Genomic DNA, 13,511 nt, shown 5'->3' with positions numbered 1-13,511 from the left:
GATGCGTTTAGCGACGGACCCCAAATAGTGAAGTTTGATGAGAAAGAACTTTACCATTGATTAAATATAAAGTATAATATAATTCAATACATTTTTTTAATTCATATTTTCCCTCCCCAGATTACAGGTCACTGTATTCTAGATTTACAAGCAAAATAGCCTGTCAATTCCGGGTGATAGAAGATTGCATTCAGCTCCTTGGAATGATAAGTGGTCAAGAGTTGCAGTAGCCAATATGGTCGCCAGAGGGCGTCAGATAAACCCCATGAAAGCAGCCCACACATGATCAGACTTTGTTGGTATTTATTGGGGGTACCTTGACACGAAACCTAGCTAAAGACACTATTGGAGGCCTTAAGTAAAATTGTGTACATTTTTCTGAAAATTGGGTTAGTCGTTTCGGAGCCTGTAAGTCACTTACAAACAGAGATCCAACCGCCAACCCCTTGCTTTGCTGACAGGTATGACAGGCGGCAATGGCTCAGGAGGTAGAGCGCTCGTCTTGGGATCAAGAGATCGCAGTTCGAATCTCGGCTTGTCCGTGTTACATGTCGAAGTGTCCTTGGGTAAGACACTGAACCCCGAATACCCCCAATAAGCAGGTTAGCGCCTTACATGGCTGCACGGCCGCTATTGGGAAATGTGAAGCACACCGTAAAGCGCTTTGGGAAGTCTTGACTTGAAAAGCGCTATATAAATGCAGATCATTTCATTGTTTTAATCACAATACTCTTCATAGTGTTGCCATGGTATTTTCATTGTATACTGTGAGCGAAACTCTCCGATTTCGGTGGGTATCTTGATACGAAACCCGATAGCTTGAAAATCCTCTAAGTTGCTTATGCACATCGATGTGGTCTCGTAACCTTGAGGAGCTCCATAATGCACACACACGCACACATGCATACTTAGTGAAGTTAACACTCATGGCTGCACATAATGAGATCCCCTTCCCTGGAGACAAGCACCTAATATGATGGATAGAGAATGCTATACTGTTAAGACTTAAGACCAAATTTTTCGGGAGGAAGGCGACCTTGAGGCGGGGCTGTGCAGCCTGCAGTGGCATGGCTCCCCCCGCAGTGAGACAGGAAGCGGTCGACCTGCAGCACAAGCGCACAAAAGTGATCACTTTCCTTGTGGGTAACATTACAGTCTCTATTTTACCTGCCAAATTTTGACCCCCTAACTGGCAAAGTGGAGACAACAGCAGTGGACAAACTACGGCACGCGAGCCACATGCATGCTTTTTCACCGGGCCGCCGTAACAAACTAGTCAAAATATAATGACAATATTTATCATAGTAAACAAAGTTCTAGTAATGTTTCAGGGGTGCAAACTTTGTCCCTATTGTCTCTACAACAAAAAATCTACTACATATGTAACGGGTGTCATAATAACTTTTGTTTTATTAAAATTCCTGCTGAAATATGTTGTATAGTTTTTGTGTAAGTGTCCTGCAATGATGAGTCCAACAGTGCCACCTGCTGGTATGGGGTAAGGTTTGGTTTGGCTTTTGACATGTGACCGGAAGGCGGAGTTTGTTGGCAGTCTACAACGGTAAGACACGATCTTTTGGTGCTCCGCAAAAAGTTAATTTGAAACATTAAAACCACAGCTGACAAATCTCTCAACATGCACAGTAATGTGATTGATGTTGTCAAGCTGTTTGGATTTATTTTCGTTTTGTTTCTGTATCCTTTTATGTTAGTTTTGCCGGACGTTGCATGTTGTGCTAAAATGCTAATTCCCCTTTTAGAGACCAAAGCCAGCAGAGAAGCTCACCACGAGTTGTGTTGTGACTCAATCATTTGCAGGTAAATTGTACCCGTTTTTATACTCATTATTGTTATTATTTCTATTTTCTCATATATATAAAAAGGATGATGTTGGTTAAAATTCAGACTAAAGTAAAATATGTTGAATTCATTGTAAACGTTAAAAAAAACACTATATGATCTCTTGTTAAAAGTATTTTGTTAAAATTGATATAAAAATGAATTGTGATGGTTGATATTCTAAAATGTATTTCATGTAAACTGAAAAGAACGCTCTTTGATATGTTTTTGGGAGCGAGCTGTCAACGAGATCAGAGAGATCAAAGCCAGCAGAGAAGTTTACCACACCGCACAAAAAACTGAAACTCTTGCAAACACACTACCTCATACAGATGTAAAATTGTATTTATGCCTATGCTCACTTTGCATAATGTTGACTATTTTGGCGCATTTTGCACTAATACGATCCCAAAACTGTATGTAACATCCTGGCATGCCCACATTTCTTGTGTAAATATTGTGTAAATTATAACCGTTATCTTCTTTGTTCTTTTATGTTGTGTAAATTATAACCTTATCCTCTTTGTTCCGTTACCTTCTTTGTTTTCTTTTATCCTCACTGTTAAATGTGAAACTGGAGTACCATGCCCAATTTCGTTGTCACAGTATGTTCAACTCATTTTGTAACAATGACAATAAAGGTATATTCTATTCTATTCTATTCTATTCTATTCTATCTTATTACTTTTCATTCCTTTTGTAAAGAAAAAATAGTGTTGAAACACTTCCTGAAATTTTTCTTGAGAAAATTATATTTAAAAAATCCCTCACCCTTGAAAATCAGTTCTAAAATATAGTAATATCTAAAATCACAGCAGAATTATTATCCAAGAACAACCTGTATTAAGCAGCACGGCGGCGCAGTGGTTAGCGCGTGTGCGGCACAGTTCTAAGGTCTTGGGAACCTCCTGTGTGGGTTCAAATCCAGCTACCGGACTTCCTGTGCGGAGTTTGTATGTTCTCCCCGTGCTTGCGTGGGTTTCCTCCGGACACTCCGGTTTCCTCCCACATTCCAAAAACATGCATTTCAGGTGGATTGGCCGGTCCAAATTGTCCCTTGGTGTGAATGAGCGAGCGAGTTGTCTGTCCCTGTGTGCTGGCAACCAGTTCAGGGTGTCCCCTGCCCACTGCCCGATGATTGCTGGGATGGGCTCCAGCACCCCCGGGACCCTACTGAGGATAAGCGGTGCAGCTAATGAGATGAGAAAACCCGTATTGTCTGCTGAGCAATGGTGACCACAAATAATAGGAAAAACGCAACATAATTTAACCTTCAAAAATAAAATTGCCAGGAATTCATTTTCAATGGACAGTGTGCCTTAAGATATTTTATTCAAAAAAGATTGAGAAACAATGGTTTCGAGTGTTTCGTGTAAAACGATAGACACTCGCTTGGCCCAAATTGACCCCTATTTCATTTCACAATGTTGACAAAGAATTTTGGGGAAAAAAGAAACCTTCATCACCCTGTCAGTCTCCCATTACTTCCTGAAGGGAGGAGTGCGGTAAGAAGCCAGGTAAGATCCCCTCCCCATCCTTTCCAGTCCTGGTACCCCCACCCCTCTCTCACTCCCTCATCTTTTTAAAACCTCGCACGAGTGCCGGTGCACATATGCATTGTTTTGTATTTGTGGGAAAGTGGCAGCTCTTGTTTCTGATCAGGTCTTTAATTACCCAATGGGAGCTTTTTTAAGGACACTCAGAAGTAGAGGGCATCCTGGGGAAGCCGCTAGGTGAGTGGGATTGTCTTGATTTGTTTGGATGTTGCAGAAGGTTATGCTGTCATTGTTCAATGTCAGCTCGCCAGGAAATGCAAACTTGGGTTTTTGTTGTTTGACAATGTGACGTTGCACAATTGGCACTCAGTGCTGATTGTGCTGCAATGGAAAAAAGTACAAAGGGTGAATGAATTGCAGTCCAAAAGAGAATTCATGGGGACAAGAACGATGCAGTCATTAGCAAATGGTTGAATGAAATCCAATATATACATATATATCCATCCATCCATCCAGTATCTGCACCGCTTTTCCTCAGTAGGGTCGCGGGGGTGCTGGAGCCCACCCCAGCAATCTTTGAGCAGTGGGCAGGGGACACCCTGAACTGGTTGCGAGCCTGTCGCAGGGCACACAGGGACAGACAATTCGCTCGCTCATTCACACGTAGGGACAATTTGAACCGGCCAATCAACCTGATATGCATGTTTTTGGAATACGGGAGGAAACCGGAGTGCCCGGGGGAAACCCACGCAAGCACGGGGAGAACATGCAAACTCCACACGGGAGGTTCGATCTCACGACCTCAAAACTGTGCTGCACACGCGCTAACCACTGCCTCGCAGTGCTGCCCTATGTATATATATATATATATATAAATAATGGGTGAGGAAATTTTTAAACATAATTTTCTCAAGAAAAAAATCAGGAAGTGTTTCAATACTATTTTTATATATCCCTTAACCGCATGGGACATCAGGGCACCATTGAGGACGCAACTCTGTACAGCCGTCTTCACTGTTGACAGTCCCAGGCCTGTTCTCGGGTCATAGCAAAGTTGGCACCAGTCCATTCCTTAATGTTGTCTATCCAGTGTTTTTTTTCGATCTTCTTCTCCTCCTGCCCCCTTGGACTGTGCCCTGGAGAATGATCTTCATCAGTCCTGATGATCTTTTGACGTGACCATACCATTGAAATTCCGAAATGCGCACAGTAGACAATAGTTCTTTGTAGGATCCAATGTGCCCTTGATGGTGTTGCGCACAGTTCCGTTCATCAAATGGGCTAAGTAACTGATGTCTAGAAGATTCTGGATTTTCTTTTCCCGTCTTGGCTGTGAGAGTCCATGTCTAACAAACGTAGAGGAAGATGGAAGTAACTAGTGCTTGCATGAGTCTAATCTGTGATTTCACTGCTATGTTCTTGTCCCTCCAGATGGGTTTAAGTCAGGCGAGTGCGGCTGCGGTTTGAGCTATCCTGGCCACGATTTCTGGAATATAATAAATCGTATAATGCTAAAATATATGAATATGTTTTTATTTTATTTTTTCAAATATTAAAATGATGACAGAAAATAATAAAAATAGTTTCATTGAGATAATCAAAATTCTTATAATAATTATTCAAATCAAATAAATCAACTCTTATTTTACAGCACTTTAAGTCAATGTATTACCACTCAAAGTGCGGTGTCTTGCATTCAGTATGCAAGAAGAAAGTAAAAATCACCTCCTTATTGTTAAAATTAAATGTATACAGTATATATTCTGCACTGATATTAATAATACAATGTTTTATCATTATTTATCCATTTTTAACTTCTCATGTGTAATAACCTGTGATGCCCTTTGATACTCTTTGTGATTAAGGGCTATACAAATCAAAATGACTTGACTTGACTTTAAATAATTGTTTCATTAAACATAAAAATAACAAATAATAGCATATCTTAATATTCAAATACAGTAATGGGATTTTTTCTTAAAAAATGTATCTTTATATCAAAATAATGGTAATAAAATAATTTAAAAATCAAATTTATATCAAGATAATCAGAATTCAAATAACAATTATTATTTGACTTCAAACAAATGAAATGTGTATATAGTATAAAAAAAAGTAACGTTACAAATTAGTATGATTTTTGTATCTGTTAAGGGTTCTATAAAAATAGTTATCATATTATTTAGACGAAACATAACAAAAGTAACTCTAAATCATAATGTGAAAATATATGATTATGTTTTAATTTCCCTGCGATTGGCTGGCAACCAGTTCAGGGTGTCCCCTGCCCACTGCCCGATGATTGCTGGGATGGGCTCCAGCACCCCCTGCGACCCTACTAGCAGTGTAGCTAATGAGATGAGAGATGAAATGTTTTAATTTTATTTTATTATTTTCAACATAAAAAATTATAGTTATGAAATATTTCAAAAATCAGATTCATTATAATGTAATCAGAATTTTAATAATAAATGTATTTATCTTTAAAAAAATGATAATGATCAGGTGAAAGTAATTAAAACTAACAAAAACATACAGTAGGTAGACAATACTGAAATCAGTCCCCCCAAAAATGCACTTAAGTTATAAGAATGATGACAAAAACAAAGTAAGTGAATGGAAATTTTTAACACAAAATCAAATCAAATGTCTTGAATAACAAGCTCTAGTGTAGCTAACTGACAGGGTTGGGTAGGGATACTTTAACTTGATTACTTTCAATTACTTTTGGATGACTCCAATACCAAATATGCTAATAAAAGACAAAAGAAACTAAATATGAATAAAATGATGACTCACAACACGTGGTAAGCTTTCTCTCCTGGCTTTGATCTCTTTGATCTCCGGCAAAACTAACATAAAATGCGACAGAAACAAAATGAAAATAAATCCAAACAGCTTGCCAACATCATTTTTGCCGTTCCATGTATTCTGTTACTCCCCTAACCTGCACAAAATTTAGTCATGTCATTCATATTTAGTTTCTTTTGTCTTTTATTAGCATATTTGGTATTGGAGTAATCCAAAAATAATTGAAAGTAATCCTGTTAAAGTAACCCTACCCAACCCTGCTAACTGAATACCCTCGTTGCACATTAAGCAGTTTGGCGGGCAAACCTGCCGAGGTTTCACTTCCGTCATGATCCAAAGTTGGATTGTTGGGGGTGGGAGGGTATCAGATGGCCAGTTGTGTGCTGATGCTTACAAAAATGGACAAAAAAAACATTTACCACAGCAGGGCTGCTTTTTGCTCCTCTCCCTGTTCAGGTTACGAGGAGGTTGAAACTGCTTGGATGCCGGCCAGCAGGATCCAGGTCCGTGCGGGACCCCCCTCCTGCACCTACGACTGCAGAGAATATATACAGCAATGGAGGTTTGCACCAATATTATTGTGAACAGGGGTTGAGCCTTGATATAAATTGTAAGAAAAATCTCTAAAACTGGCTTACAAAAGCAAGATTTCACTTAAAGATGAAACTGACACAAATAATTAGTATCCCACACTAGCACAGGGGTGTCAAACTCATTTTAACTCGGGGGCCACACGATGGAACAAACATTCTGTCGGGGGCCGGAGTAGTAGATTAAAGAGTAAGAAAAAGAGTTAAAGAAATAAGAGAAAGAAGGAGAGAGGGCAGGACAAAGAAAGAAAAAGAGAGAGAGGGAGAGAGCGTGAGAAACAAAAGACAAAAAGTTGTGAGAAAGGGGGAAAAGAAAGGGAGAGGAAGAAAGAAATCCAAAGAGAAATAGAAAGACAGAAGGAGAGGAAAGAGAAAAGAAAGTGCGAAGGGTATGAAGAGAGAAAAAGAAAAGAGAGAAAAGGAAAAAAGGAAGTTAGAGCAAAAGAGGTTAAAGGACAAGGAGAGAGAAAGTGACAAAGAGCAACAAAGGAAGAAAAAAGGGAGACACAGAGAGTGAAAGAGACAGAGACAGGGTGGGAGTAAAAGGGTGGAAAAGAAAGAGAGGGAGAGAGGGAGAGAGAGAAAGAGAGAGAGAGAGAGAGAGAGAGAGAGAGAGAGAGAGAGAGAGAGAGAGAGAGAGAGAGAGAGAGAGAGAGAGAGAGAGAAATACAAATACAGTGTCTTAGTTCGAGGCACCTGGCTTTGGCAACATCAAGTTGACATATTTCAACCTGCAGCTTGTTTTTCTCTTGCACTTCTTGATGTGTTTTTTTTTTTGGTCGGCCTCAGTTTGGAGCGGACTTGCTGCTAGAGAGAGCGAGAGAGAGAGAGAGAGAGAGAGAGAGAGAGAGAGAGAGAGAGAAGAGAGAGAACGAGAGAGAAAGAGAGAGAAAGAGAGAGAAAGAGAGAGAAAGAGAGAGAAAGAGAGAGAGAAGTACGGAGGGAAGCGGGGAGAGAAAAAGATAGCAAGAGAGAGAGAGAGAGGGGGGGGACTGTTCTAAGCGAGATGCAGAATAGCAGAGCAGGTGTACGGTCAAGATAAAATATTAAAGACACTATGGTATGAATTGGCCAATCGGCATCGGAGATCTCAAGTAAAGAGTCGGGGTCCAATCGGTGTGAATCTTGTCTCTACAAAAGTGTCATCGTTGGTTTGATTGATTGACAATTTGTTTTTTTTCCCACTCATAATTAGATGCAAGAAGCATCTGTTATTGTTTTTTATTTTATATTTGATCTCACTTTTTTTCACACGAAGGAGTGAACCAGCGAAAACTGAAGTGCGAAGTAGCAAGGGATCTCTGTATTTTTAAGTTCTCTTCTTCTTCAAGTTTATGGGCGGTTAGCATGTTCTTTTCGGTGCATTACCGCCCCCTATCGACATAGATCCTCGTCACTTTTCAAATAAATAGTCGTGTACTCTTCAAAAATTGCAAATAATTTTGAGTGATAATTCCTTTGCCCTTTTTTCTACCAGCCCCTTCTTCGACCTTTCCATCTGCATGCTGTACATAAGTCACTCATGACAGTAGCTTAACTCCAGGGTTGGGTAGGGTTACTTTAACTGGATTACTTTCAATTACTTTTGGATTACTCCATACCAAATATGCTAATAAAAGACAAAAAAAACTAAATATGAATAAAATGACTAAATTTTGTGCAGGCTTAGGGAGTAACGGAATACATGGAACAGCAAAAATGATGTTGGCAAACTGTTTGGATTTACCGTATTTTCCGCACTATAAGGCGCACCGGGGTTATAGGGCGCACCCCGAAAAAATAGTTTTTGGTCCTATTTTTGACATACATAAGACGCACCGGATTATAAGGCGCTACAATGGGAACGTGGACAAAACAGTCAGATAGTTCAGTCCAACTTATTATCCCCTTAATATTCCCAAAGCTTGCAAAGACGCAAATACGTGTCGAGAACACGTGCGGATGCGGTGTCCGTACGATGTCACTCAAATGCATCGTTCCATCATTCGAAAGGTTAAAGTCTTGGGATTCAAGAAATGCCAACCATTCCTTAGTTTCTATTTTCTTTTTCGCTCGCAACTTTACTGTGCATATGACAATAAACACTTGGAATTGAGTTTAATTTAAAAATAGACACTCCATTCCATCCATTATCTGCACCGCTTATCACAGAAACATCGAGTTCAGTCTGAAACAAGATATATAGCCGGAGTAGCTCACCGAAGTCGTTGTGTTCATAATAATGTGCAGCCGTGGTCCTCTTATATCCGTGAGTGTAGTAAATCCAGGAGAATAAAATATTTACAAATACAGTATAGTAAAAAATGCTTTCTGTATGCCGTCAGCCACATGCTATACACATTCATCTTTTTTGGCCAATTGCAAGCTTTGTTTCGCCGTTTAAGCCAATGCCAGCCTGTAAATGATAAAAAGGACCCGCCTCTTGACCTCCGAATAACTTTAGCCAATAGTGATCGATTCAACTGATGATTGACACATCTGTTTTGGCCAATTGCAGGCTTTGTTTTGCCGTTCAAGCCAATGCCAGCCTGTAAATGATAAAAAGGATCCGCCTCTTGACCTCCGAATAACTTTAGCCAATAGTGATCGATTCAAATGATGATTGACACATTGGTTAGCCAATGAAACGCCGGTAAATAAATCCCAGCATACACCGCGGACTACTTGGCGTTCAGGGGTAAATCTAGTTGGCGGCTGCAAGTTAGTTACAAGACTGCGAATTAATATTGATCCATAAATAAGGCGCACTGTATTATAAGGCGCATGGTCAGCTTTTGAAAAAAATAAAGGCTTTTAGGTGCGCCTTATAGTGCGGAAAATACGGTATTTTCATTTTGTTTCTGTCGCATTTTACGTTAGTTTTGCCGGAGATCAAAGCCAGGAGAGAAAGCTTACCACGTGTTGTGAGTCATAATTTTGTTCATATTTAGTTTCTTTTGTCTTGTATTAGCATATTTGGTATTGGAGTAATCCAAAAGTAATTGAAAGTAATCCAGTTAAAGTAACCCTACCCAACCCTGCTTAACTCATATTAATAGCACTTTGACAACAGTTACAATTTTTCTAGCTAGCATTAAGGGTGCACGAAACTAGGAATTTTAGTGTCGATCGGATACCAAGTAAACACAGGGTATTTTAGGCTGATGACGATCAAATACGGATCTTTCCTGCTCTAAAATGGCAAGATTGTTGAATAAATGGACCGCACCGTAGGTAGTTTATTATAAATATGATAAAAACAGCTCAAAGATTTTACGCAATATACATTTATTTTAAATAACTGCTCGGTAGCCCCCCTAAGATCACCTAAGTACCCTGCCGAAGGGTTGTGAAAATAGCTCATTGTGATTTGATTTACAACTGACATTTTAGTGGTTGACTACAATCTAAGAGTAACAACACAGTAATAACATGTGTTGTTATTATTTTTAAATGTTAAATGTGATATAATGAACTAAAGAAGCTCTCAGCTTCAAAAAGGTGATTGACCCTGGTGTAAACAATACAATGTAAAAAAAAAACTGGGGGCAGCAGTAGCTCAGGAGGTAGAGCGCTCGTCTTGGGATCAAGAGATCGCAGTTCGAAACCCGGCTCCTCCGTGTTACATGTCGAAGTGTCCTTGGGTAAGACGCTGAACCCTTAAAACACCCAATATGCAGGTCAGCGCCTTACATGGCTGCATGGCTGCTAATGGGAAATGTGAAGCACATTGTAAAGCGCTTTGGGAAGTCATTGACTTGAAAAGCGCTATATAAATGCAGATCATTTCATTTCATTTCAACTCTAGAATGAATAAAATACTTTGCACAAACTATTGATTCAGACCAGAAATCAAGAGAGTCAAACCAAAAAAGCAGCAATGTTACAAAAATATAACTACTATAAAACAATGTCAACAATACAACTAAAATACCTTCCAATACACAATATTGGAATAAAAAGCCAGAAGTGAAAATGAAGTACACACCAATAGTATTGATCAGATCCAAGTACTTGCTGAGTATCCATAAAATCAATATTTGGACCGAACCGCCCACCCTGAGCAAGAATACTAAGAAAAACACAATTCTAACACGACACAGGCTATTGGTAAAATCATATTTTTAGATTTCACTTTTGACCTTCTATGTTTCTGATAAGGTAAAATTGATAGCACCACCAATGTTGAAACAGCTGACGTCGAGGTACTAATTTTATTGACCGTCTATCTAGGTTCCTCTGGTAAACTTTGAAAATGTGGACGACGTGGGGATCAATTTGGGCGACCCCAGCGACTCTGGCTACCCAACGTCCCCCACATCAGAGGCCCCGGATGCTGAGCCGTCACCCCGCCGCCTGGTGTCCCAGCGTCCCTCATCTCGTCCTTCTCCTCGCTGGGGACGTCGCGAGGGTGGTTCCCCATCCACGCCCTCCAAAGCCACCTCTAGTAGCTGCAGCCTGATCTCGAATTTGAAACTTCTGGTGAACGGCGAATCGTGCTCTGATGGAGTATTCAGCAGGATGCCGAGGGATTGCTATGACAACGAAGACTTATTTGAGAAGACTGCCGTAGAGGACAGAGACCAGAAAGTGGTCATCAATGTCTCAGGCCTGATGTTTGAGACTCAGCTGAGCACACTCAACCGATTCCCGGACACTTTGCTAGGAAACCCCGCCAAACGAATGCGCCACTTCGACCCCATGAAGAATGAATATTTTTTCGACCGTAACCGACCTTCTTTTGATGGTATCCTGTACTTTTACCAGTCGGGCGGCAGGGTCCGCAGGCCAGCCAATGTCCCTTTAGATGTATTTGCCAGCGAGATCGTTTTCTATCAACTTGGCCACGAAGCCATGGAGCAGTTCCGCGAAGACGAAGGGTTCATCAAGGAACCTGAAGTCTTGTTGCCCACCAATGACCTCCAGAGACAGTTCTGGCTTTTATTTGAGTACCCTGAGAGTTCTAGTGCTGCTAAATCTGTTGCTCTAGTCTCCGTTTTTGTCATCGTCATCTCCATCTTCATCTTTTGTCTGGAGACTCTACCAGAGTTCAGAGAAGACAATGATTTTACACCCATCAACGATCTTGTCAGTAATAGAACCACGGATGGTTCAAATCCTCACCTTGCCACCAATCACATTGTGGCCTACATCACAGACCCTTTCTTTATCATAGAAACCATTTGCATTATCTGGTTCTGCTTTGAGGCCGGTGTCCGCTTTATCACGTGTCCCAGTAAGAGCGACTTTTTCAATAACATAATGAACATCATCGACATTGTTTCCATCATCCCGTACTTTGTCACCCTCGGCACAGAGCTGGCTACCAGTTCCGACGATGACAACAATTCCAGCCAGAACATGTCGTTAGCTATCCTGAGAATCATCCGACTGGTGAGAGTGTTCCGTATCTTCAAACTGTCCCGCCACTCGAAGGGTCTCCAAATCCTTGGTCAAACCTTAAAAGCTAGTATGAGAGAGTTGGGCTTGCTCATCTTCTTCCTCTTCATTGGCGTCATCCTTTTCTCTAGTGCTATCTTTTTTGCCGAAGTCGATGAACCTCAGACGCAGTTTGTCAGTATTCCAGATGGATTTTGGTGGGCAGTTGTCACCATGACTACGGTGGGCTACGGGGATATGTGCCCCATAACCATGGGCGGAAAAATGGTGGGCACTCTGTGCGCCATTGCTGGTGTGCTGACCATTGCACTGCCCGTACCCGTTATTGTATCTAACTTTAACTACTTCTACCACCGCGAGACGGAGCATGAAGAGAGACGGCTGATCGATGCCGCCACAGAGGCGCAAAAGAGCTCGCTGGATGACAAGTATGGAAGCGGGGCGTCGCTGGATAAAAGCGCCTGGAACCTTGAAAACAATGGCTAGCACTCTGAAAACCAGATTTGCTCTAGCCAGTTTTGCACAATACTGCTGCAGCATGAAGATTTTCTTCTTTGGATAAAGCGAAATACTGTCAAGTTCACAAGCAAGTGTGATTTCAATTCATCCAAATAGCACTGGACTATTTGCACGAGGCTTGAGCTAATTGCAAACTCCAGAGAGAAAATAACAACAGGTAAAGACTTTCCGGGCAGCTTTTTAGTGGTTTTGTAGCACTAAGAATCTCTTTAAAGACACTAATAAAAAGAACATCTAGCATGTTATAAAGAGCAGGGGCAATGAATGACACCAAATATTCAACGAATCAATCAGGAATGTATTAAAAAAAAGAAGAAGATCATCTTAATAATAATACCAAAAGATTTACAGTGGAACCTCGGTTCTCGACCATCATCCGTTCCAGAACCCTGTTCGAAAACCGATTTGTTCAATCACCGAAATCGTTTTTCTAATTAAAAGTAATGTAAAATCGTTTTAATCCGTTCCAACACCCTGACTGTTTACCATGAACGTAAACATGAAGCTAACTCAGGCTAATCGTACGTTCGCGTTAGCGTAATCTTCCGTACGAAATATTACGCTAACATGAACGTGTAAAAATTAAAAAAAAGATTATGAATAGGATTTCTTACCTTTGTGGTGGACGGTGGGGAGAAAAAAATCATCAAAAGTTTTTCAACCTCTTCCAAAACTTGCGGCAGTTGCTCGCTTATAGCGCTAACTTCCTTAGCCGCATCACTCGATTTCACAGCCTCCTTATTCTTTACTATCGTACTGATAGTAGATTTAGCCATGCTGTATTCACTAGCAAGATCGGAAATTCGTACACCTCTTTCATATTTAGCTATTATGTCTCTCTTAAAGGCAATAGTTGTATGAACAACTATTTTTCACC

General features: G+C 40.6%; 1 protein-coding gene across 1 annotated transcript; it reads left to right on the top strand.

Annotated features, from left to right (window-relative positions):
* The first annotated feature begins 6,702 nt into the window (after nt 1-6,702).
* On the top strand, nt 6,703-12,601 carry LOC148364792 (potassium voltage-gated channel subfamily A member 10). The gene is made up of 2 exons (XM_088337267.1): nt 6,703-6,708; nt 10,949-12,601. Exons 1-2 carry the CDS (start codon nt 6,703-6,705, stop codon nt 12,599-12,601), a joined length of 1,659 nt encoding a protein of 552 aa, XP_088193393.1.
* The last annotated feature ends 910 nt before the right edge of the window (nt 12,602-13,511 follow it).

Source organism: Urocampus carinirostris, chromosome 6 (genome assembly GCF_059441175.1).
Source record: "Urocampus carinirostris isolate Australia breed hairy pipefish chromosome 6, RoL_Ucar_1.0, whole genome shotgun sequence".
Taxonomy (NCBI): domain Eukaryota; kingdom Metazoa; phylum Chordata; class Actinopteri; order Syngnathiformes; family Syngnathidae; genus Urocampus; species Urocampus carinirostris.
This window is presented reverse-complemented; position numbering and strand designations above follow the sequence as displayed.